The 27,113-nt window shown below is 34.6% G+C and overlaps 1 protein-coding gene across 3 annotated transcripts; it reads right to left on the bottom strand.

The window, feature by feature from the left end:
* Window positions 1-834: 834 nt before the first annotated feature.
* Window positions 835-26,195, bottom strand: LOC128182543 (prolactin-releasing peptide receptor-like). 3 transcript variants are annotated; one of them, XM_052851239.1, is made up of 3 exons: window positions 25,851-26,194; window positions 12,251-12,317; window positions 835-3,004 (listed from the first exon to the last, which is right to left on the bottom strand). In XM_052851239.1, exon 3 carries the CDS (start codon window positions 2,959-2,961, stop codon window positions 1,747-1,749), a length of 1,215 nt encoding a protein of 404 aa, XP_052707199.1. In that variant the 5' UTR covers window positions 2,962-3,004; window positions 12,251-12,317; window positions 25,851-26,194; the 3' UTR covers window positions 835-1,746. The 3 variants fall into 3 exon arrangements, with proteins under 3 accessions (XP_052707199.1, XP_052707201.1, XP_052707200.1); XM_052851241.1 differs by lacking the exon at window positions 12,251-12,317 and having other exon boundaries at window positions 25,851-26,195; XM_052851240.1 differs by lacking the exons at window positions 12,251-12,317; window positions 25,851-26,194 and adding an exon at window positions 5,702-5,834.
* Between the last annotated feature and the right edge of the window lie 918 nt (window positions 26,196-27,113).

The raw sequence follows: 27,113 nt of genomic DNA, 5'->3' as shown, positions 1-27,113 counted from the left end.
ACTTACAGTTTTATTCATCACATTATACTTTGGTCTTGCTGTAAATCAAGCTGTTTGATTTTTGAAAGCATGTTTTTGGTTGGTTCTGGGGACTTTGAAATGGGATTTAGTCATCTCGTGGTTACCTAATCTTACAACTTTCAGATCGAGTTACGATTTTACCATTATTCCGGTCTTTCGTATTTTTAAACTTTACATAACAGTTTCGGCTGTTTATTCCGTTGATCCTTCCAGTTTTTTTTTATGTATAAATCCCAGATCAGACATCTGTATTACGACTTGTTTCTGTCTTCCCATACGTTTTCTGTCGTTCGTCGCCATGTTGTTGTGCAGACGATAAATGTTTACAAAAGGGGAATAACTCCAAAAATAAACTCGGCAAAAGATGAAAAAAAGTCGGAGAATCACAGGACACATTTTTTAAATCTGGCCATCGAAGAAAAATATGCCTTATTTCCTTTTAAAATGTACCTTACAGAAAAAAAAAATGTTACGGCGGCCATTTTGGGAACATACTTATGGCCAACTACTGTATATATCGTGACTAAAAGTGGAATACCTGCGTGCATAGCGAGTTCGAATCCATGTTAACCGCCATCCATCCTAGCGCTCTTCAAATGTGACAGGTACTTGCAATTTCCTGATGAGACAGTCACGTGAATTTCAAAGAAACTGAAACTCTTACACAACACCTTTAAAGCTGTTATGCAAAAGTGTTTCTCGAAATATTGAGAACTTTGAAGTGAAGAGGAAAAAGAAACTTCGTACGGTTTCTTATTGGAATATTGATTTTTACCAAAGCACGTCACTCCAGCTTTTCAATTAACTCAGAGAAAGATTAAAAGACTTCTTTATTTCAACAACACCTAAGTTACAATAAAAATTTACAGCATAATGAACGATTTTTTTTTCTAAACCGAAACATCTCATTTACACACATCAATGAACTCCTCCGTTAATAAACAGGAAAAGGATATTATAAAGTTTACTGCCGTACTGTGTAGAGGTGTTCCGAATGCAGACATTAAAATTGACATCATTTTCTTAAAATAGATAACAGATGTACGAGAACAATTTCTTTACTAACTTACAGGGTTAAGAGATACAAAAAAAATCAGCTAAAAACGAAATATAAACGCACGCGAAATACCCAACTACACAGTATATTCAGGATCTAGAGTTACAGTTCCTATCAGATCTAGAGGACTCGGTGTCTACGGCGTGAAGCACAGGGACCTAAGGTGCTTCCCCAACGTAGAATACGGCGCACTCATCGCGAGATAAAAGAAAGAAAAACATTCATTACATACATCAAACTTCTGAATCAGTTGAAAGTTTTTTTCCATACGGAATTGTGTACAGTCTACTCGGAGTCTTCAAAACGTGCCTCGACCCAGGCCTTTGTTATAACAGTACACCTAGAGACCCTGAACTATGCGGCTATAATTTCCATTGGAGCCAAGATGCTTCTGCAAACACTATTTATCCTTTTTTCTCATCCCATGTGAATTTTGTTATTCACTTACTCAGATATCTTTTCTTGCTAAAGATTCTTTAAGTTAGTTCATGTTTTCCATACAGTACCGGCGCGAGTGAGCGAAATATGAATTACTCATATACCGTCACAAGGTCATCCAGTTTCAAGCTTTCCTATTGAAGGTTGCATCGAAGTTTTTATGCAAGAAAAGTTTCAATTTTGTTTTGTTTTATTCTGAATGAAAAAATAGTACATTGGAAAAATAGGGTTCACACGGAATCGTCGGTGGTATCAGCATTGAGCTGATTCAGGTGGACTCTCTCAGATTCCGTGTCATAGAACACCTTGGATTTTTTCATGTTGTTCATTTCATCGGACTCTCTCTGCGGTGATCGATTGATCAGCACAGACGGCTGATTGTCCACGTTAGTGTACTGAGTGTTTGTGGTACTTCCGTTGACATGTCGCTCCCGATCACCACGGAAAAGACAAGGCAAAACTTGTTTGAATTCCTTTCTAAAATTATCATTCATCCACGCATACAAAAAGGGGTTATATATGGTTGAACTCACAGCAATGACGTGCGCAATAAAAAATATAAGCGTATAATAATACCAATGAGCATAATTCTTTTTGTACGAAATTGTCACATTGACGATATTGAGCATAAGCCAACAGAGAACAAATATAGTTACCATGGCGATTAGCATTCTGTTTGTTCGACGCTTTCGTCGAATTTCTTGTTCGTCCCTCTCACGACATTTTGAGCCACTCCCTATTTTTGTTCTGGAGCGTTTCTTGAGCGCCAGCGATACTTTGAGATAACAGTACGTTATAATACTACAAGGCACTACGTACTGCAGAACAAGACTAGTGACCGTGAAAAACTGCCCAGCCTGGTCACGTGGCCATTCTTCAGCGCACCTGTGCTCACCTGAAGTCTCAGTAGTCAGTGTCATGTAAATACCGAGTGGAAGTGATATGGAAATAGAAATGATCCATATTGACACAATGACGAGTAAGCAAATCATCACTTTCATCCGGGGCTTGAACGGGTACACAATGACGAAATATCGGTCCACTGCAATGGCGGTGGAAGTCAACGTGGACACATAGACACTTATTGCTTGAGACATTGGAACTATGTGACACAGCGCCTCCCCGAACATCCACGAATTCAGAAAATATCCGAGCGGTGTGAAAGGAATAGAGAGTAGACATATAAGAATGTCAGAAACAGCGAGGTTGGTGATAAATATGTTGGTGATTGTCTGCATGGTTCTGTTGCGGACCACCACATACACTACCAGTGTATTTCCGCTTAGTCCTAGGATAAAGATGATGATGTAGAGACCGATAAAGAGCACGGCAAGTCCCCGTTTCTGCATGATCTGATCCGATTCTCCCTTGGCCATCCCAAGTGTGGTCAGTTCCGTGATGTTACCGGTAACGTTGTACAAAATGTCTGTCACGTTCTGAGCCATTTTGGTCACTTGGTCACGGTTTCTTCTAATCTACCATCAAAAGCTGAAAGTAAAGAAACACTTTGTTATTTTTTTAATTGCTTCAACTGCAAATGATTGTTTATGCTCTAACATTAAAAATGTGGGTCACATTGCTCACCTGAGCAACGATCGACAGCCATGAAAAAATCGGCTTTTTGGAATCATATACAAAATATTTTAACAATGTATTAAAATAGATCCTGTATAAAAAGATTTTCAAAATTGAGTTTTGAGAATAAAAATTTTTTTTTCCTATGTAAAAATTCAACCCGCAGCCCATTGTGGTCTCATTCTACCTCCAGGGATCAAGATTTGAAAAACAACATTGAATCTGCACTACCTAAGGATGCTTACACATAAGTTACAGCTTTTCTAGTGAATTGGTTTTAAGGAAGAAGATTTTTAAGAATATATATCTATATAAACGTTAGACTTTCTCCCATTGTTGCTCCGCCCAAGCTATACCTGATGATCATAATTTGAACAAACCTAAATCTACACTACCTCAGAACGATTCAACACAAGCTACAACTTATTTGGCCACTTTGTTTTTGAGAAGAAAATTTTTAAGACTTTTCTCCAAATATTCTTATGTAAATTGTGATCCCACCCTACTCCTGGATCATGATTTGAACAAACTGAAATCTTCACTACCTGAAGATGCTTCCAAACAAGTTACAGCTTTTCTGGTTGGTTTGTAATTGAAAAGATGTTTGAAAAATACCCACTCAATAATTGTAGATTATATCCCCTTTAAAGGGAACTTGGCCCTTCATTTAAACAGACTTGAAAACCTTTCCCCAAAGATGCTTTTTGCAACTTGCTTGAAATTATCCAACCTCTGGAGAAGAAGATGAAAATCTGAAAAGTTTACGACAACAACGACGACAGACAACGGACAAATTTTGATTAGAAAAGCTCACTTGAGCCTTCGTTCAGGTGAGCTAAAAATACGAAAATCGAACAATTATTAGATATCTCCGTAATCTAAGCGTGTCTCTGAAAACCTGATGTTAGTATAATCGCATTGCAAACTTTCTCTTTCAATTAAATGGATTAACGACGCAATTTTATTGCCAGCCACTAGCGGGCACTATGGAGACCAGTTGGTCTGGGAGAAAGAGTGCGCTACGATTTTCAGCCCCTGGTCGTTCCGTTGCTAAGTTTTCTTCCGCGCGGTCTCCAGGCAGATTGAACCAATCACGTTCTCTCCCGCGGCAGGTAATGAAAAAGAACATACTGATTCTTATATTCACCATTAGGGGCCCCTAGGGTCCTCGTGTGAAACAGCGCTAATCAAACCAGTGAAAGAGGAGATAGAAGAAATTTCTCCAAACCATTTATTTGATTCAGCCGGACAGACGCTCACAGCAAGAACGAATTCAAATATCAAGTTATTGGAAGAAAGTAATTGATATAACAACAAGCAATGTGTGTTTGTCTATTATTCGTCCTTCTTCTTCCATTTGAAAGTACAGCAGTACTCATTTCCGCTTCGCATTGGTGACAAATTATGATACATTAGTTATTTATTTCAAATTTCCGATCGACATACTCCATGAAATGCTAGAACTTTAAACTTATAATGACCTCTAATGGCGTACCCATCGTCCATAGCAGTTATAGGAAAGCCCACACAGACAATGAAATGAATATTGGATTGAATATATATATATATAAACCTATTCTGGGGATTCTTTTTTTACTTACATGTAAAAACGAAATCAGAATTTTTTTTAAAGTCATAAATAGTACGTATTCATCGTCCCGCAGACAAGGTGATGCTTTTCAAAAGAAGGTATTAGGATGTTCTAATAAAAAAACTATGGTCAAAAATATCTTGACTGAAAGATTCAAAGTAACTTAACGACGAAATAAATTAAATGAACTGAATATAGTGTAAGTATTCAGTGACCATGGTAACAGTAGAGTAATTAACTTCATTGGTATAGTATCTTACTGATAACTGTTATCTGAGGTAGAATAAATTTAACTTGATCAAAATCATGCTTTAAGGCGGCTATTAAATATGATATGTTTTGCCACAAACTATCATTTTGTAATGAAAAATTCCTAACATTTTAGCTTTAAAATTTCAACCTTTCCCCATATCTTTATGCAGAGCTCTTCATCTAAAGGAGGTAAATATAGCCTAAAAAATGACCACGACTATTCAGCCCCTTCTACACTAATAAGTATAAGCAATGCGCAGGAGTTCATATGTCACATTGCTTTTATTTCTCTATTCTTACAATCAAATGGTGATTCTCTGTGATACAATCTTTTAATAATTTGCGTGAACACCCTTACATATCGATTTCAATATCCAAATATTTACGAGTAAAGAGAACGGCAAACATTTGCTTGGCAGACACTTTTCTAATAGAAAAAAAGTGGATTAAATTCCAAGAGAGACAGATGTTTGGTATCTGTAGTAGCCAAGTTCCAAAAACTAGGTAGATTAGCAACACCTGTTGTTTAAAAATGTATATTTAATAAAGGGTTCATACTTGAATATGATTTCTTGCGAGGAATTCTGTGCATTTACTTAGTATAATGCGCCTTTCAACTAATTGACAATAATTATCTTTCTTTAACTCATACCTTGGTGAGTACTTGAATTCCGAATGATAATTTTTCTCGGTATTGCAATAATTTAAATTTTTAAAATTCACGCCAAACAGCCTAGTGCTTATTAAAACCAAGTGGAATTTCTTACCTTAACATACACAGTTGACAGACATCAGAAAGTTACACATGTACTTCCCTAAAATGAATTAAAACCCCGAATATTACAGTTAATACCTCGCGTTCCCCTGAATTTCAAGTCCATATGGCGGATGGATCAATAGTTGTGTGGGAGCATCGGTACAAACAAATTGATTGGCGAGTAATTGTTTAAGTAGGGCCAATTATTGATACTGGACATTCCCTATCAATAATCATTAGCAGAAATGTTTCTGTGTGTTCTCTAGTAATCACGCCGAGGTTTAAATCACCCATACAATTGATTATGCTGTCACCCATCTCGTGCTTTCTAAGAAAAAAAAATGTTGCTATTCCGTTGGAGTCTTAGGTCGTGCCAGTATTCAAACACAACGTGACCTACTTACTGCTCATTATCACTTAAATCACGTCTACTCAATAAGAAAATGTGAGTTTCAACAGTAATATTTGTTAATAAAGATAAATGAAACGACGTTCTCTTTTCTCTCCTGGTTGTGAAATGCGTCAAAGTATTGGAATTCTTCATTAAAGCTTTTAGAAAACGTCGGCAATAAATATTTTTCTTGCAGTTAGCAATTCCAACAATTTTGGAACTGTGTGAGAGAAGAGACAATGGAGTACATTTATCACTGTTCAGTCAAGTGTTTACTTGGAAGCTCTGTAAAATTCTCAAGTTTTTTTCTGTAGTTTTTTGGTCGCACTTTGAAAAGGTTCCGTTTTACTGAAGCAACAAACAAGGTTTATTAATTAAAACTCGCGAAACAGTACAGAACTCTCACACAGGCAACGCAGCTGTCAGCATCCTTAGTGTATGTATAATGGAGCAATTAGAAAGCTTGGAAATCATCATGTGAATTTGGGGTTTATATTCACATAGGTCTAAATATTAGTATAGTGAGCTGGCTATAAAGGAAACGGTGTTTGTTTATTTCTAGATTTTTTTTTTTAAATTCTTTACTCCTACATACATTTTCAAGTATTTAATAAGCTTTTGTTGCTGTTTGCTCCTTGTCGAAAATATACATATATATGTATTATAGGTAAATAAGTTCTAGCTATCAGAGACACCCAAAATGAAGATCTTTGATTAAAATATCGATGGAGCTTGTTTTAAAGGAGAGTTGATTGATTTGTCTAAAACAGACATTTTATACAAAAAGCATGATAATTTAGTGTTAAATTTCTGCAATAACGTGTAATTAACCGAAAAAGACGAAGGGGCATAAAAAAATAATGACATTTTGCAAAGTCATTATTCTGACGAAAAATCCTGACTGTCAAATTACAGGTCTTTGCAATCTTTGAAGGGGAACCCAATCCTTAAGCAATGGTTAGGGGATTTCTTTTCATACCAAACCTACTAATCAACAGTGAATAATTGTTTTATCGGGTTGTTCTGGTATGTGTTTCTGTCTCTACGTACATTATATTTCCGTTTCGTCTATCATAAAATGAATTACAATCCACATGCTTGCCAGTGGATTGGACATGTGAAAGAAAAAGTCATTCGAGAGAAATATCTTTCAAAGATTGATGAACATTTTTATGTTTTGTATAAAATACCTAAACCTATTATTATGTATTTATTTCAGTGGCGGTATATCAGAGAATTGTGAGAACAGTACACGTTTAGATTATTTATAAAAAATCTAACTTGATTAATCATTCGCATACCAGTTATTGTGATTTTCAATGTTGCTTGTCTTTACTGGGGCTCGATGGTCGTGGTCAATTTTAAACTACTCTCTTTATCTCCCTGATAAGAAGAGCTCTATTGAAAGACATGATAAAATATTCAAATTTTAAACCAAAAATTACTTTTTTTTTTTTTACTAAATCTCACAAAATATCATATATTAAAAAAATTCAATGTAACTGATCTTTTGGGTAATTAGTTGACCAAACATTCTCTTTCAGCGTGAACACGATACAAATTAACTTCATTCTCTAAAAAATTTTCGTGTAAAGTTGTTATTGTTGTAACGTTTAATCCAATATGCCTTTCATTTCATATAGTTTCCCCCTTGAATAAAATGCCATTTTTGTTTCATCGGAAGACAAAACCCAATTTAGTTCAGATGCCAAAAAACATTCAGTCTGCCCTATGATACTTTACATCATAACAGATTCTCTCATATTGCTTCAACTTACAAGCGCATCCCATACATCTTTAACAGTTAATGCGTTTTCTGTCATTTCCATAGAAAGGTGTTCAAAACTACTTTCAAGATCTCGTGATTCCTAATGGTAATGCACACAGTCTCCATGAGAGCTAAAGCGTTGATGTAATCTGCGGCAGGAGTGTTAGCAATAAGTGGATTTCTCATTATCCAAATGATTTCACTTTTCTTACAAAGTGATTCCCTAATAAATGTACTCGTCTCTTTTTGAACAGTTAATTACGGGCAGAGTTTGATGGAGTGCGCCGTGTGTCGACCATCTGCGCATCTCCACCAGTCAGACCAGCCGCCGAATCGACTTATCTTGAAAATAAGTTTTATTTAAGCGATTACCGTTGTTCTTTCTTTATGGGTTAACTAGGGTTAATGTTACTACTTATAACACTACCGCAGAACATGTATGCTTACTGTACAAAAAACAGGTCAAAAATCTGTTCATGAAAAAAAAAGATGGTTAAAAGCACAATAAAGCGATTGTTCTTCGCCTGTTCTTATCTAACAAAGATTATACATGTGTGCAATATTTTCAACATATTTTGAGTAAACTGAATGGATTTAATGTAAATTTTACAAACTGACATTAAAGTGTAAATTATGCATTTGCATCAATAATTCGATATTCTCAATAGTGTCTTTTACTAATTAACAATTTTTAATTGTCAATGAGTCCATGACTACATTGACAATTAAAAATTGTTAATTAGTAAAAGACAATAGTAACGATGTTAATATAAATATATGGGATCTTGTATGATGTTCTACTATATTGTTTTACAAAAGGAATACAAAGTTTACAAAAACAACGTGTAACGTGTATGTTCTTTTTTCCCCCAAACAAACACTTGTTTATTACCAGAAAGGATGCTATTTATGCACTGTTTGTACGCTGAGCAACATTATTGATTTCATAATGAATAAACAACTAGGTTTTCCTTCTTGTTTAGAAGCAATGAGAAAAGTTGTTTGTGTACATAGTATAATACGTGACATTGTACTTTCAAAAGTTAGTTTCGATAACTAATCACACATTCCTAAGCACACTGATGGAAAAAAAGTCCGCATTGTTTGTTGTATTCACGCATACACGTGTTACGTTCGCAGAGATTGTGCTACTAATGAACTTTATGTACCTCCATTCTCCACATCATACACCAAAGAGAGTCTATAAATTCATTATTAGGTCAATTACTGTCTATTTCTTGGATACAGCATTCGACGCTAATTGATGAGATTAATGGTATTTTTACTTGATCAGATTTCATCGTAAATTATTCAGAAGTAGCTAGAAATACAGAGTAGACATATATGATTTGGCCACGCGCCATATATGTACGACTACTATACAGTGATTTGGCATACTGTTATTAGTCCCCTACCGGTTTTCACCGGAGGGGACTATAGCTTTCCTCTGCGTCCGTCCGTCCGTCTGTTCGTCCGTCTGTCTGTCCCACTTCAGTTTTCCACACTTTTTTCTTTATGCGTTTGAGGAATAATATTAAATTTGCTGAACAGCTTCAAAATGTCAAACTACAGATCAAGTTTACACTTTTGTAGCGACTGGTTGACATATTTTCGAAAAAATATTTTTTTTATATTCCAATTTTTTAATGTTCGGGTTCGTTATCGGGCTTAGTGTGTATCAAATAAACGGGGAAAGTATGTTGTCAGTAATAATATCGTGCATTACTTGAACCATTCCTTTTAATGTTTCTAACAAACAAATAAGTTCTGTAAAATAGTGTCAAGCATTGTGTTGTAGATTTAATCGACAGGGTTTTTTGTATTATTACAATCGGGTTCGTTATCGGGTTGGTCTGTTGAGACGGTAAGAAATGATAGTCTGCATCAGTGACAGTGCATTGTTTACACAAATTTCTACAAACCGGTAGGGGACGTGTATTGCTTATGCAATACTCTCAGAATGCTTGTTTCATTATAAAAAAGTTTGAGTAGGGGTATATATCAAATAAAAGTTTACAATCAAGTATTAAAGAATGGACCATATTATGATGTATAGTCTTGCAGAAAACCCGATTTTCCCCGCGTCCCATGTGACGTAATACTACACAGGGATGATCAAACTCCAATGGAATCTAAACCGCTTTTTTAGAGAGTAGTATTTTTTCTGTAAAAGTCTATAAATTGCTGTTTGACATATGCATTGTGGCAAGATTATTAATGCTAACGGTTTTATTTTATTTGTTCTGTAAAATATTGGCTTTAAGGTTAGATTTTCGTGCATTATACGGAATTTATGATTTATAATTTTCACAAAATTTCCTCCTTAGGGACAAAAATGCTTTTTATTTAAAAAATTTCCGACTAATCTTGATTCATATTTCACCAGCGATACACGTATCTCCGATATTCTTAATTGAGTCTTTTTTCTAGTAATTTGGCCTAAATTATGCAAGATGGATTCAACGTACAGAGAATTCAAATAAAAAACCTGCAGATTTTGAATGAATACAGTGGTCGATCTGCAAAATTTAAAAATATAAAAAAACCGTGCGAGGGTTAGTTTTTGTAAACTAATGTTTATTTATTGCTTATGGCAGAAGTAGGGCATTTTAAGTACCCATTTGATTGCAGTAAGACAGTTGTATCAGATCTGGTTTCCAAAGTTATGGTAACAAATGTCGGCACGACTTCCGCCTAACGCAGCGACCTTTATGTCAAATTAATACTAGGAATCGCGTCGAAATATGCTCGTAGCCCTGCAATTACACCGACAAGCATGATAATGCAAGCGGCAGCATGAATTATGCTTACACTTTTGGATTTTCTAACTTTTTAATACGACGTTTTATATCATTTGTTGTCGGAAAACAAAAAAGTGGCATGTAATCTTCAAAATCGGCACTTTTTATTGTTTTTTGCCCATACTTAAATTGTGCTATTACACTAGCGCTTGTGACGTTAACTTTCCGATAATTTCAAAATCTCTGCCAATTGATCAGCGACTGTGTTTATATCCAGAGGGAAAAGAAAGCCTCTGGAAATGCTGAACCAGTAAAAAGCGACATTCTATTTAATCTCCACATTCTGCAGTTGTTAGTCATAGTGATGGCCCTAAACATATTCATCCAACCCCAACCCCCCATTAACTTTTATCATACACGTGTACACCCCAGCCACCTATCTACTCCTAAGAATTGAGAACGAAAAAAAAATGTATATTAATAATGACAACAACTAATCTTAGCGAGTCTTTGAAAGAGTTTTGTTATGTAAATTTTGAATTTACCGGGTGGCAGTAAATAGATGGACAAAATTTACAACATGACAACTGCCATCCACTAAATTCAAAATTTACAACATAACTGTTTACAGAATGAGAGAATACTATAAACGCATTATATTTAACATGTACTACATTTGGCGGAAATTAATACTTCAACAAATTGGGGAGGATTTAAATTAGCGTATTTTGTGAGGGTACCTATTTTTATATACATGTACATGTATGTACGCAAGGCATTTGGCGATGTACCTAATTTAGAGGAAGCCGCTTTAGATCAGAAACGCTAAAAAGAATACACAATCCAAATGTAATATGTTTACACTATCCTTCACATATACATGTACAAATAGCGCATCAACATCTTTCATAATAAAGTCTGTGTCGATGAAATACAGAATTATTCTTTACGTCTTTATAGACAGAGTAATGATAAAATGAATATAAAAGATTATTTTATTATCACACAGTTAACACAGACACACAAAATAAGCCAATAAAATATGCTTTGTGTTAAACAGAAACCTTTCGTCTCATTTTACCGTTGCTTCTTCTTACTTATCTTGCGTTCGGTTTAAAAAATCATTAATGATAATGAATTAACCGAAACATGTAAATGTTACGATCACCAACAGTCGGAGTAAGAAAGCGATAACGATTATCGAGTGTTTCAACAAGAAGTGGATACAAATTACAAATGAGCTACGTTTCATTGAGCGAAATCATCGACACACCCAATTCCCTTTGATACACAAAAACGAAATTATCTTGAATAATTTTGCCAACCCGGAGCGTCATCTTCAAAGCCAGTATTCAATTACGATAAATTTATTTCCCAAATCTAATTTTTATGTGCATATTAAGCATCTCCTCGTTTGAATTATTATGTCAAAAGACCAGAATAAATGCAAATTCGTAATCAGGTTCTCTGAAGTTTGAGTTGCGTTCTCGGGTGATTAGCATTTACATAAAATTAGACATCTCCGCGAACGAACCTCGGTATTAGTCGGAAAAACGAGTTCATTGATCAATACTTTACGTTTGGTCCTTCGTCAGTTGGATTATTGCTTGTGGGGATGAAAATAGAATAATCAGAACCACATACGACCAAACCACCTACCTCATTCAAGTTTACAGGAAAAACAGTCTCTGGACGCCAATTTCGTAAGCATCATTAAATTCTCCCCCTAAAATAAGAGAAAGGCAAACAGTACTATTTCGATCACAAAAGCCACGGATGAAATTCTACCGGTTAAAGACGAACACGGCAGAGATTCCGGTTCATCAAAGAAGCATATAGACGCGTCATCATAAACATTTTTTCAGCACATTTAGTTTTTCCGTCGCGCAGTCTTTGCACAGTATCGATCTGAGAAACAGGCGGTACCTGTGTTCCGGAGAAAAGCGATTTTTTCCCTGGCCAAAAACCCTTCTCAAGAACCATAAGCGTGCAGCAGATCTCCGGAGGAATGATATGTAGTCGGAGGAATGCTTTATGATAACATTTTTGATAAATCAAATGCCAAATTCACCCATGCTTGTTTTTACAACTGATTATGACTTTTTTTTTTCTCATCGAATGAAAAAAAATATTTGTTGTTTTCAATATAGCAAAACATTCCTGGCGCTAGAAAAGAAATATTTTTGTTTTAAGTCATATTCATCTTATTTCTGGCAGTGTCGAAAACAAGATATGATGGAGTCAAAATTCATGCTTTGCAATTAACATACTTGTCATGTTGTTTTAGATAGATTTTCCTTTGATAGGTCTCAAAACAATCAATTCCCATCAGTGGATGCAATATTTATATTTACATTGACATCTTTATAGCACACGCATGCATCTCCATTCTTTTTATATATTGAAATCATAACTTGCCTGCATACTACTCTACACTATCTAAAGACTTCTCTCTGCTTCGAAGTAATAAAATATTGTTATCTTTATCTTTTTATCCTTATATCCAATGTCATATCACAACACAGGCTGTTAATACTAAGATTACAAATTACAAAAAAATAACGTAAGAAGATGGGTGAATAAGGCGTGTAAACTGCCCATATGAGGAAAGATAAGATACTATCAAATTAAAATATGAACAAATCTCATAATTTCTTTCTCAATTATTGAAAACAATGTATATTTACCATAACATCGATTAATTACCTTTAAATATGTTAAATATTTAGAATAGGTTGATTTAAACTGGCGTATGCGTGTCAAAACCTCCAAATAGTGTCATTTTTAGGACTTCAATGCCTCTTCTTTTATAGAGTGGGTCTGGGCTCCATATTTTTGTCATAGTCTATATGAGTCTTAAAGGAAATCAAACCGATTTCAATCAACAAAAACGTGGAGAGATGACCCACAATGCTTTAAAAATGTCATTTTGTATCCCAACAATTTAACGTTTTAGAGAAATACTACAAGTCCGTCAATTCGTGGTTGAAGTTGCATTTAGAATTTAACAATGATGTTTGTTGTGTCTGAAATGGCTATGTGGTTAGAGCACCAGACATGAAAAAGATAAAAAAAAAAAAAGAAAAAAAAAAAGAGCACCAGACATGAGGTAACATTATAGAGCTAGGGTTTTTAGGTTGTGGGTTCGATACCACCAAAACGTTAGAATTATTTTTTTTTCTTATCGTTTGTTAAAATATTCAAAACTGAATATAGTTAGAAATCGTGCTTTTGTAAACTTGTAATATAACATCATCTAGTATATTTGGTTGGAAAAAAAAAAATTTGAAATTGTTTTTTACGACAAAAGCAAATGGGCATTTCCGCTCCCTTGTTCCCCCATCTTCAAATTTGTCAAAAATTGATGGCAATTTTATACATGAAGCAATAAGTGACAAACTCGACTCAGCCATTGCACGTTTACAAGAAGGGTGATCACGTGAACAAGATGGTGACAAAAATACGAACTGCTTTATTAAAAAAAATCGGCGAATGTCGCACTATAACGTTTATATTGGTGTCGATGCATCGCTTGTATTTTTGTAACAGGACCCCCATCCCTATTTCACGTTGTGTATTTTTATCTCATATTAACCGCCGAGATTTAATATGGGTTTAGAAGTACAATAAAACACGAATAGCTCCCCACTGTGAAAAACAACAATGGCGGCAGTGTAATTAAATTTTAAATTATGAAAGTCTGAGACGGTTTTCTTGACATTCCCATAAAGCTATAATTTCTTCCTGGTGCGTTAAGGATCTTTTTTATTGCACCTTAACGAGTTTGGTATCATATGTTAAGGAACGCAAGCAGTTGCTTCGTTTCTGTATGATGCCAGTAGCGAGCGACCAGCGAACTGACGATTCACGGAATTCCACATTAATTTGTGCCCCTCTGCTTCTGTCCATTAAACATGAACCTACCCTGATGTTCTTCATCGCAATATTTTCTCCCAAAACATATAACATGTATTCCCAATATCTTAATTTTGGTGAAACTGATAATGTAAATTTGGATCTTGTCTGTATTGGAATAACCTTTTTTTTTTACAAGAGTGTAAAACGGATGTCTTTGGCTCAACAGCGTTAGGCTTTGGCATCGAGATCTAGTAAACCGTGTTTATTTCCAAGCGTATTGTTTATATTTAAGAACTATCCGACATTGAATTGCACCTTAACTCTATCAATTACTGAACAATATTACACAATTACACCTTTGTACCTTTATGTGCTCTGACTGCTATTAAAAGTACGTTATAAATTAGAACCATTTTAACAAGGCCTTGGACTTTCAGTAGGACGTAACTATCTATTTCTTGCGTCAAAGCAAGTTAAAAATGACGCTGGCTTTAGGTGAAATATACACCGATTGAGTAGTCTTAGCTCAAAAGCCAGACAAATCGTGTTGATTTCAAAGAGCAATGGCTGAGTGGCCTACAATGAAATAGAAAGGCCTATGTCACATTGCAGTTTGACACCAACTAACCAAAGTCCAAGCTCTTGTTAAAATGGTTCTAATATACTGCATGTGATTAGTCCCGCTCAACATTTTTGGAAGCGAAAAATGAGATAAATTTTTTAACAATTATTCTTTGGTCATCGATAAAAAATCCGGGAAATATGGCTGATGTTTAATTTTTGCAGAAATATTATGTTATGACTACATTTTGTTTCGAATTTTCCGCTAAATTTTTCGCACACTGAACTCACATTATTGTTTTGAAAGTCTAACAGTATGCTTCTTTCATTTCTGATACAAGATATAGTTTTTCACGTTTTTTGAACGATTTTAACAAAAAAAATATCAACACAACGGGTTTCATAGAACATTTAAAGTATATCAGCGTTGTGTGTGTATCTGTGTGTGTCTTCGAGATGAATTTGTTTAAACCTTAACAGTCCTAAAATAAACCCTGATGATGGCTCGTAAAAACCATCAAACCAGAGAGAGAGACAGAGAGAGAGAGAGAGGAGAGAGAGAGAGAGAGAGAGAGAGAGAGAGAGAGAGAGTATCCACACAAGGACAACAGCAGTCGTCTGTCGCCTGAATACTCGGTGTTTCCGGATCAATCAACGCAAATCCCAACCATTATCTTCATCCAAACGACAAACTCGGCGTCACATCCAGTCAAACATCACACGTCGGAAAAGTACAGGAATATCTGGCGACGCCTGTGTTTTAGAGTCCATCAGAGAAACGTCTCACACAGAAACATGCAATCAACGAAGAGACAAAAACCAAACATCGAGAGCAAGATTAGTGTTTTGATTTATTGAGTGGCTTACGACGTCAAAGAAATTGTCGACAGTCTATGCTTAATCGGAAGCGGAAGTGATTTTTCCAAGACCTGTATCCACCCGGTCACGCACTTATGTCGTTTGGGTTCAGCAACCTTACAACGTCTGTAGAAGGATTCTGATAGACTAATGATTCTCTTATCATATAAAACTAGGGCGTTGTTTGGATATGATGCGAACCGACTGACTTAAAGCAGACAATGATGTCGTCGTGATTTTTTTTTTAGCGATTAAAGAAATAAGAAACACACTTGATCTGTTATCTACCGCCATACAGCAAAGCTTTTATATTAAGATAATCCCCAAATCATTTGTTATGTTTTTTTTCTGATGAGAAAATACGGAGTATTATAACCATTTTATTGGCGATGAAATATGTTCTTTTTTTCAATAACTTTCAATGGAAAACCATCATGTATATCTTTCTGGTAGACAAGTTAATGGCAAAACTATTTGCGTCCAAGATTCTTTCTGAATCTATGTTGCAGTTTACGATATACGTTCCTTTTCCTAGGAGAGATCTGATATGCACCACTGACATTGCTAAACTTTTCGAAATAGACGGGCATAAAGTTCGCAAGGATATGATTAATCTTAGTCTATCATAATCAAATAATTTATTGCCTCCATTACCTAACATGTAAATGTGTTTGTATTGTACGTATAACATCGGCGGGGCGAAGTGCAGCGATATCGTGTGAACTATCGCATAAATCCTTTTTTTATTTCCAGACAATGGGGCCATTTGTTTTGGAACACATTTTAAGATACTTAAAAACACCAATTCAAAGCAAAGATACACATCACTGATGTTGTGCTCCCTGACAAACTTTTAACGCCGAGGTGAAGTGCATTTTGTAGAAAAAGAAATTATTTTCGACTCTTCTTATCTAAAACTGTAAGCTTGGTATCGAACGTCTGCAATCAAATGCAGACTCATAAACTTAGCATGCTTGTATATACAGAAATTATAGGGACATTATGCTAGTGGCTCTAAAATCAATATGTGGCAGTAAAGGCAATGGCCTTCTGGCCATCTATAAGGGTAATGAAAAACCTCTCTTATGACAGAAGAGAATCATTCTCATTCAAGAGATTTAAAGTTACAAATCTTTAGTTATGATTTTACAACAAAACATCAAACATACATGTACATTTTTTGACATTTCCGTGTGATGCTCTTTACAGTAATTATATATAAATGTATTTACCAATAAACTTCGCTGTGTTCGGAGTTTAAAATATCAAGCTTATTTTTTAGATATTTTCTCTTTTTAATAAGGTTGGGTGGTCAGCAAATTAGCTATCCTTTTTTAAAATGATTTTTTAATGCCTTTAACTATTATTTAGTAACGAGAAAAAAATTCATTTATTTTAGCCTTGTATATTTTCCTATATCGTTTGACAATGAAGAGAAGATAACTGCAGTCTAAAACCGGTCATCCAGCCCTCTTATGCGAATTAGCAACTATAGCAAAAACATTGGTAACAAAAAGGCATACTAAAGACAAATTAAAGTCATCTGTACCTTTTTCATTATGAACGTGATTAAGATGGAGGTTAATACGGAAAAAGTTTTTTTTATTTGCGAAATAAATTCAAACGTTTCCGTAATATTAAAGAAATGCAAATTATGCTTCTTTATTTCATGTAGTTGTCAACGATATAAAATCACATAAAAATTATTATTGCTTAGGACACACGTTCTGTTTTCCGGCTTATTCTAGTCAAAAAGTTCAGAATCAGAATCACGAAAGAAGCTCAACTTTGATAAATCATTCTGCCTTGGAGACCATGAAATCGTCTTCAACACGGAAACAAAATTGGCTTTATATTTGCCGGAGTATTCCAGGCGGGAATAAGGAATCCGTTTTGTGTCTCCTAACGTGAGGATTTCTTAGGTCATGTTTCAATAAGAGTTGGTGTAAAAGATTAGATATTTCTTCTTCACAGGCAGAATGTCTTCATCACTGTCTCTTTCGAGCAAGGAGTGTTGTTTTTGACAACGACTGATAGTTTTTATGCTACTCTTAACGTGTTATGTGGAACAATCAATACTTTTTCACCAACGCTATATGGGAGCCACCAGCTACAATTGTATTTCTTTTTCGAAAATAAAAACAAGACCAAACCCTTCTTACCTTCTGTACTGTCGCTAAACCCTTTTATTTATAGCAATTATTGATTCGACACAGTATTTCAACACATTATTCCAGGAATTAATTGAATTTAAGCACTTTTAGACAAAGTAACAGGGCTTTTTGATGTTTGTTTTTACCTTTATATAAGTTACAGCTTTAAAACAAACATCGCAAAGGTGTGTTTATAATCATGGTCTTATATATTATATTAAAATAGCCCTAGGGAACGGGGGCGGGGGAGTGAATTTAATATTTATAATTTTTTTATTATGACAGTAATAACATTTAATAAAATATGTGTAAGAGGTCTTGATGGGTTTGTTCATGTTTAAACGATTTTCCACACTTATAAAAATAACAGAAAATATCAAAATCTAATCCGATTAATTTTCGTTTTATGAAAGCAAAAAGAGCAGGATTTTTTTCTTCAGAAATGCATCAAAAAGGTGTCATAGTAATAATTCTGTAAGTAACTTTGAATCTGTATGATAAACATGATTATAACAGTCTCAGGTACTAATCTTTGTACGTTACGACGCGAATGATAATGCCATTACGTTTCAACCACAGCCTCTAAGTAGCTTTCCTCTATAACAACTACTTAGACGTTCTAGAACAGTATCCAATTTAAACTTTGAATTGTAATTTGCAACATCAACGTTGATAAAAATTGAAGCATGTACTTTAATTTCCGCGGAAACGAAAAATCGTAATCATCACATTAGAAAGTATCTTCTCTGTTTCATGACCAAAATCTACTAAATTTGTATGAATCTCCAGTGACCACGGACACATTAATTTTCTGATAATACAACACGATACGAAATTATACGGCACGAAAGATCACACACTGATTTGATAAATCAAACTAAAGCAAAATAAAGTAAAGCTTGCAACATTTAAGAAAAAAGACCTTGACCTTCGGTGTCAAAACGAGGCGCTGTTCCCGGACCTCACCGGTCCTTTACGATTTTTTGATGAAGGTCCAGAGCGGTCCGAAATGAGCGCAACGCTCGAGTCCTTTGACCAACTACATGCGGATTCACATTGAGAAAAACAACATCAATTTGTACGTTAAATCATATACAATAATGAATTTGGCATAAACATAACGATTATGTTTAGAAAAAATCAACAGTCCCTTAATATGTCATGCAAAAGTCAAATAATTATTATGCATAATTAATTGCTGAACATGTTTGGATTGTAGAGTAAATAATGAAAATATTTCAAATGAGTCGCATGCAGTTCATCAATATCAGAATAGACAAAAAAAAAGAAACATGAAATGTTCTGTCTGGAGGAACGAAAGTCTGTAAAAGGAAAAGAACGCATGCAATAGATAAATGAGTAATACAGCAATTTGACATTCCAATAAGTTGGGGTTTAATTAGAATTGACGGATATATATTGCACGGCGTCATTTTGACTGGGTTTTTTTAAATTTGCTTTTTCAAATCAAACGTAAAAATGACAAGGTTCATGTAGAGAAAGGATTTAATAATGGTTAAATGAAACAACAAGCATTAAATAGTCTTGAACTTCACGTTAATCAAATGAATTGAAATCAATGCAGAAATTTTAATTCAATTATTTCTTATCACAAGATCACACCGGTTGCCTAACATAAGAAAAAACTGCAGAAAGCATAGGGAAACAAATAGTAAAAAAAATGTCCAACTATAGTTCCAAATCTGTCATAATTCGCCTTACGGTTATAGCGTATTGTTTTCTTATTGTCCTGTCCCATCGGACTCATTAGGAAGACAAGAAGATGACCGCATGGTCTAATACAAATTAGCGTCCATCATTCTGGATCCAACCAAGGGATCATGTCTTTTTTGGTGAACTTATTGGAAGAGACGCCAATCGCCAAAGCATCCGTGCTAGCATACAAGAGCTCGTGAAACGGTAATGAAATTTCGGGAAAAACGTTTGTAAATGACCTTGATGGAATAGTTTTAACAAATTTGTTAAGTGAAACAAGATTGCCTGTTCGGCGACATCTTGGTGACAGTCGGGCGGTGATGACTTGGTAGAGCTGTCAGCGACAGTACGTGGTAATGACGAAGGCTATCGATTTTGTGGACACCATACCGAGTCTTTAATATCTGAGCTCCAAATAGAAGGGCATCGAATCTAAGACAGATACGTTACTCAAAGATACAGTGACTGGTGAATTTTATTTCGTGCAAGAAAAATTAATAGATGGGTGTCATAGCCACTTTTTTTAAATTTCCAAATGAAAGGAAGATGGGATATGTAAGAAGACATTGAAGTCTTTTGAACTTTATGATCTTGGATGCCTTGGGTGTTCAAATACTAGTGGGCTTTATGTTGCAGATGCCCAACACAGTAACAATATGATAAACAAGAACACTATGCTACATGTAGCTATGGGTTATGAAATAGTCCTGATTTAAAAAAATTGCTACGAATTGGTAAACCAACGTACTGCATCTAAGTGCCACTAACTAGTCCTATAATGTTGACCAATACCAGCACTTGTTATTGTAATTTCAGACGCACCGATTTCTGTAACAAAGTGTATCTTCATACAATATTCTTTATCAGATATAGACTGTATGATTGCCTGTCATCAATGATAAAGCGTGGCAAAACGTAGATTGTTCCATTACCTTAAACGCATCACGCACCCAGACATAGACAAAATTCTTGTATATTGGCGCAAGCTTATTCAACACCCTGATCCCAAGACTATTCTTTAATCAAAGTTCTGAATAATTGTTCTTAGATTAGTTGTCGGTGTCCAATTTGATGGATGTCCTATAGATTGACGGTTTTTTCTCTGTATCAAAATAATGAAAAACAATCTATCAGGGAAACTGTCGTGATGAATTGCCACAATGGCGGCACCGCGTGCTTCTGAAAAAGCCATTGTGTTCCCACACATAGCTCTCGTGATAAGTTTTTTTTTCTTGGAATGCGGAAAAAAGAATATCAATTGGTAGTCAAAGAAAAAGAATCTTGAAATTCCAATTTCTAGACAAAAACTATTTGCGCAGTGACAAAATTCGATAGATTGAGATACATGTATTTCAAGTAGCACGCTACAATGTATGATTTTTTTTTTACAATCTACAGATACGTTCATGATTTTTGTTATCATAAGACTTGTGGATATCAGCACCGAGCAAATATTATCATACTCAAAAGATAAAACTAATCTTGTACAGATAAAAAGGGGAAAATAATAACAAGAAGTATGATTTTTCATTCACTAGGGACTATGTTGTGTGGCGAATTGTCTTTCAGTTTTAATTCAATAAAAATCGAATGAAGATCAATGATTCTAATTAAGAGATGTTATAGTCATTACAACAGTCATCCTGGGAAATTTCAAAAACAAAGATCCATCACTTGAAACGGATACATAGTACAGTAGATTTTAATGTCTTTTTTCAGAAAAGCTTTACTAGAGAATACCCAATGGTCCTTCCAAATGCAGTAACCTACAAAGTATTTATTCCCCTCGGTTCACTTTATATAAACACGGAAACTTTAAAAAGAGGATTTTTTTCTGGAAACACGAAACACCTTCACAAATGGCCATATATATGTCGGCGCCATTAATATAATTAATTGTTACGATATCATATGGAAACGGGGAACGATTTTTTGACCTAGTTTATTTAGCAAGTTTGCTTTTGTTCTCTGGGATTTCAAACAGATACCTCGGCGAACAGGAAAACAAAGACTAGATTTGCGCATCCACACTACCATTATATACTTTGATAACCGCCATTTTTGGACCTACGTCGGATGCAGAAACCGATTATTCTAAACAAACTCTCATTACTGGTCTTTTTGATCAGTCAAAGAGAAATGATAATGACAGGTTGGAAACAAATCGCTATGTTTTGTCCTAATTGCATCCGCGATTCTGGTGTTTTCTGCGGCAAATTTTAATGACAACTTTTCACTTGGACAGGGGGATCTCCCAATCACTGACAAGTAGGGGGGAATAGATCAAAGGTTTAGGACTATCCTCCCGGCTCATAGTCTTTGTGATAACGACTTATCTGTTCACCAACAAGTATACTTCAGCAAAAGACCTTATAATTAGCAAATATAGTATCTTACTATTTATCAAATACATTTGCAAAATTACACGTCGATTGGAATTATCTAAATGTGATTCTACAGCGCTCAGCACCTTGCTGGCTTTTTTCACCAATACAATTAAAACGGGCCATTTGGAGCACGATTTTGGTCTTTTCTAAATTACAAAAGTATTGAGTAATCCTTGATCAGAATGTGTAGACATGAAATCAAGGATCAGGACAATCCATTTATAGGTCTCTAATGCCCAGTATTGTGTATTTCAGCGGGCGTTATTGATACTTGCCGCTGCTCAGATCAATTGAGACTGCTGCAATATCAAACGAAACTTTCAACCCATATATCACTTCAACTTCCGTGGCCAAGAAGTGATTGATGTTTTATTTGATATTTACAATACATACTAAACAAAATGTTGTTTAAGGGGTGATGGGGCCAGCGATTCGGAATTGGAATGAAAGGAAAATGCATAGAATTGTAAAAGATTTTGATTGCTTTGCTTGATTTTATGCAGGTCATTAATAATTTGGAATTACAACCCAACAATCAACTTGATGCGATTTCTTTTCTGATATGGTAATATTTCAAATGCGAACTGCTGTGAATGTTTTAATGGCATTGACGTTCGGCTTAGCAAAGTTGCAGCTAATATTAGAAAACCGTTGCTACTGCATTCTAATTAAATCAACTGATAAAAGACTTTCACAAGTAAACTAGTTATAGTCAGAGATGTAAACTGCTGATTTATGTGAATATAAAAAGGTTCAATAACAGACCATTTTCTCTACAGTATAAATGTTGTCACGGTTTATAGGGAGGAGGACTCCAGAAAAAACGAAAAATGTAGTTGGCAAGAATGATTTGTACTACTACTAGCATGTAAACTATTATAGAATTTATTTGCTACCACCAGAGAATGGAGTCTTTATGTTTTGAACAACCCATTACAATTATCTTGGTCCAGGAGAGGAAGAAATAGCAATAAACAACTCTGAGCGTTCTGACTGCTTCCCTATATAGCGTGCTTCAAATTCTCAGGAAGAATTATTATTTTTCAATAAAAAGGGAGTTGAAATAATGCATCAGAAACAATTAGCTCTTAAAAATAAAAAGCTAAAAAAGACTTTTATTTGGGTTCTTGCAATAACGTAAAATTCGCTTTAATCCTAAAATCTATGAAATCAATAAACTCCGTTATACGGGGGCTTAAGCATTCCTTCATCTGAAACACACCTTGTTTTAATAACGCTTTTCACGATACACGGTTCTTTGAAGGTTCATCAAAATTAAGAGCTTTTTTTAAGTTGATATCATTCGTTCGTTGAATTGATCATGATAAAATGGTGCATTGAACACACCGATGTTGCTTTGATAAAGTAAAATCACGTTAAATGAAAAAAACCCCAAAACAAACATTGATATATAAAAATTAAAAGGAAAAAGTTTTGATATCAAATATTACAACAGATTAAATACAAAACGCAATTTCCCGACGCTATTAAAATGCTTTATAGAAGTAGTAAGAAAAACTATTTAGAGCACACAGTTGGTTTTAGAACCATTTTAACAAGAGCTTGGACTTCGGGTAGTTGTGTCCAACAACGTGACGTAGGCCTGTCTATTTAATTGTTGTCCACTCAGCCATTGCTTTTTGAAGTCAACTATATTTATTTGGCTTTGGAGCTAAGACTACGTAATCTGTGTATATTTCACTTGAAGCCCGTGTCAGATTTTTACTTGTTTTGATGCAAGAAATAGATAGTAACATCCTACCCAAAGTCCAAGCTCTTGTTAAAATGGTTCCATTTTTCAATCGTACATGAACTTAGGAAAATGTGCTATTAGATAAATCCTTATTAACTTGTACCAACTCAAAAACAAAAAAAGAAGCTATAGTTTATAATCAACTCTGGCTGAGGTGAAAAAAAAAATCCTACGTCTTTCTTATCAGGTGCATATAAATGAACTTCCAATGTAATTTAATTCTCCTTTCAGCTCAAAGATTTTTAATTCTAAACGTAGATATATGCATACACATTGTATATACTGTATTATTTATATATCAGGTATGTATATGTATATAACTGTATCACTAAAATTCATTTTTTTGTTGTTGGATTTTTTGTTTTTTAAATATGGTACTTTAAGGGAAGAAAGGAAAATAGATATGAGGGGATAAAACGTAAAAGATCTTCAAATTAGAAACATTTTTCCAGACTGCTTTAAACATTTTGAACGGTTCAAGTCTGTTTTTAATCAAAGAAAATTACGTCATCTTGTGTCGCTCGTAAAATTTACCGTTGGATTTTATTATCAAAAGACATTCATGTGCGCGTGCTTCGATGTATCTTTTTTTTATACAAGTGGGAAGAACTCAACTGACGAACGTAATTTTTGGAAGGTTATTAGATTAATTTCAGGAATAACTCGAGGCCTAAAGTTGCTTATTAGAATGGACGTATGGAATTATACGTTTCTAAACTGGTCTCAAAACATTTTTAGAAAGGTTTGATATACATGAACTTAAGATACAGCGTTGAATAAGTTTTAAATCATTAATTTATGTTGTGGTTTATGGTCTTTTTTGCGGTTCTGTATTGCCAACACCATGATATTGCTATCAAAGTATAAAGAAAACAATGTCCATTGATCATGATATGCACTTGTTAAATGAAAAAAACACCCACTTGGTCGCAACTGATGCGATACCGGTATATAGGTATGTTATTCAACTGAAATATATATAATGTATTAATAATGTGTTGTCGGTAGGAATGCAGATAGTTTTGCTAATAAGGTAAGCGGTTGTAAATTACGTACGCATTGTTGTGGTACGAGTCTATTTGTATCGGGTGGTAGTAAATTGCAATTGACACATGTGGTATTTAGGTGGTATACCAAAGCAAATTACACGGGTAAGGGGCATTCACTTCGTCGCAAGGTATAATTGTGATTGAATTGGAGAACACCGGAAATGGTAATAGTTTTAGCTTCCGGTCGACTCGTGTTAAGGAGTCGCTGATGATAATCTAAATATATAGACGGGATGATAGTGACGTGACGTGAGCGGAAACTTATATTAAACGTTCATGTCTGAAAATATACCTCGCATGATTTTTGAATTATATTATAACTTGAAAGTAGAGGATAAAATAGTCGGATAAAGTGCAGCTAGATATAGATTTCTTATACAATATTGTTATCCATTTACCTAGAAAAGTCGCATTCCTCGAGCGCTTTCATGGTGATAAGAGATGTATACAAATTCAAATCGTTTTCAAAATGAAATTTCAAGTTTCAATCACATGTTTGACATTTTTAATGTATCGAATTCCATCAGAGATCTTAGAATTGGCAAACAAGTGCAAACCTACGACCAGACTTTAATATATACCTTTGATTATCTGTACAATGCTAATCAATGATTGAACAATTTCATTATGATGGCAGTACAGTCGATTTAAATGTTGCTGGGTAAATTCACTATGAACTATTCACAGCATTGATGAAAAGACAAAATTTATTAGTAATAAACCTCATCTTTGTGCTTTAATTAAAGCTCCAACAATGGTTTCGCGAGTCTTTGTTGTCGTTTTGAATACCCGATACGCAGATTCCAATTACATCGATATCTTGTATCAAGCTTTTTTTTTTTACTATGGAAAAGATGATTATTGCTTAACCTTTAACGTAATATCTAAGATATCTCACTAAACAGAAAAGTACAGAAGACTTACCGTGTGATCACGACCATATCTCTCGAAATCCCTGGTTTAAGAAAATCTTTTTAACAAATCTTGTCTCTCTAACACGAGCACCTGCACGAGCGTAGGAAATTATTATTACAGCGAGGTTTTCTTTTTTTGTGTGTATTCAATCAGAATAAAGAACAAATTCTAAGGAATCGGGAAACTAAAATGTTGACACACAGAGATCCAGTGTATAACAGAGTCTGTTCCTGCGCGCAGTGCTCCTCCAGCAGTTGGTGTACCTGGTTGGATATCTATCACAGGGCTGGGAACTCGAGAATCGATAGAATACAATCTTATAAGCAGCCAGCATCTATACCACCGCCATGTCTCTCGAGCGCTCGTCCAATCGTTTTAATATGCCGTGTTAAGTGAATCCATTATGGCATCTACCAATAGCAGAAAGATCTGTATAATTTTTTTCTATATTACCGGAAGCTTGGAAGTTCACGGAAAATGTGAGAATCTTGATTTCTAGGCCATTAAATGGTAAAACTGTAAAAGTTTGCCTGTGAACATGTGCGTCGATTTGAAGAAAACAAAATAAAAGGGTGCGTGTGTGAGGTTTGGTGTCATTATAACAAGATATCATATAATAGGGATACAGTCATGTATATGTACAAAGCACTATATTTTACTGATCAGAATTGGAAAAACTGGCATAGAATAGATATGTAATCATTTATTATTAACTTCAGATATATACATGCACATACATATGTATCTATAAATCACAGTATTATATCATTGAATGTTGTGTAAATAAATGGACAGTCAATCGTGGCAGAGAGACGAATAACAACAAATGATTATGTAGGTAAAATATCTGCATATATATTCATGTAGACGAACAATTCAATTTTTGTTTGTAAGGTACGTGCTATTTGATTGGCTGAACGAATTTATTAATTTATAGATGCATAAAAATTTTCCTTTGGTCACATTGACATGCAGTTTCAATCTACATGACATTTTCAATCTGCATGACATTTATGTACATTTTTTTTTATTTTGGAGGGATACTTTGTTTAGAAAGGAATACAGCCAAACCTCGTTATCTCAAAGTATGTTGGACTTGTAAAAAAAAACTTTGAGATATTCAATTATTCGAGATATCAATGGTAAATTACTTAAAATATAAGTGATTGGGAAGTACAAATAACTTTGACATATCCATCGGTGCACGAGATACCGAAATTCAACTGTATATCTTCCTTACATTATCTACAGTATTAAAAGTAGATTAAACTG

The sequence above is a fragment of the Crassostrea angulata genome, chromosome 4, assembly GCF_025612915.1.
Source record: "Crassostrea angulata isolate pt1a10 chromosome 4, ASM2561291v2, whole genome shotgun sequence".
Classification (NCBI taxonomy): Eukaryota; Metazoa; Mollusca; class Bivalvia; order Ostreida; family Ostreidae; genus Magallana; species Magallana angulata.
Note: the sequence above shows the minus strand (reverse complement) of the source record. Positions and strands in the feature narration are given on the sequence as shown.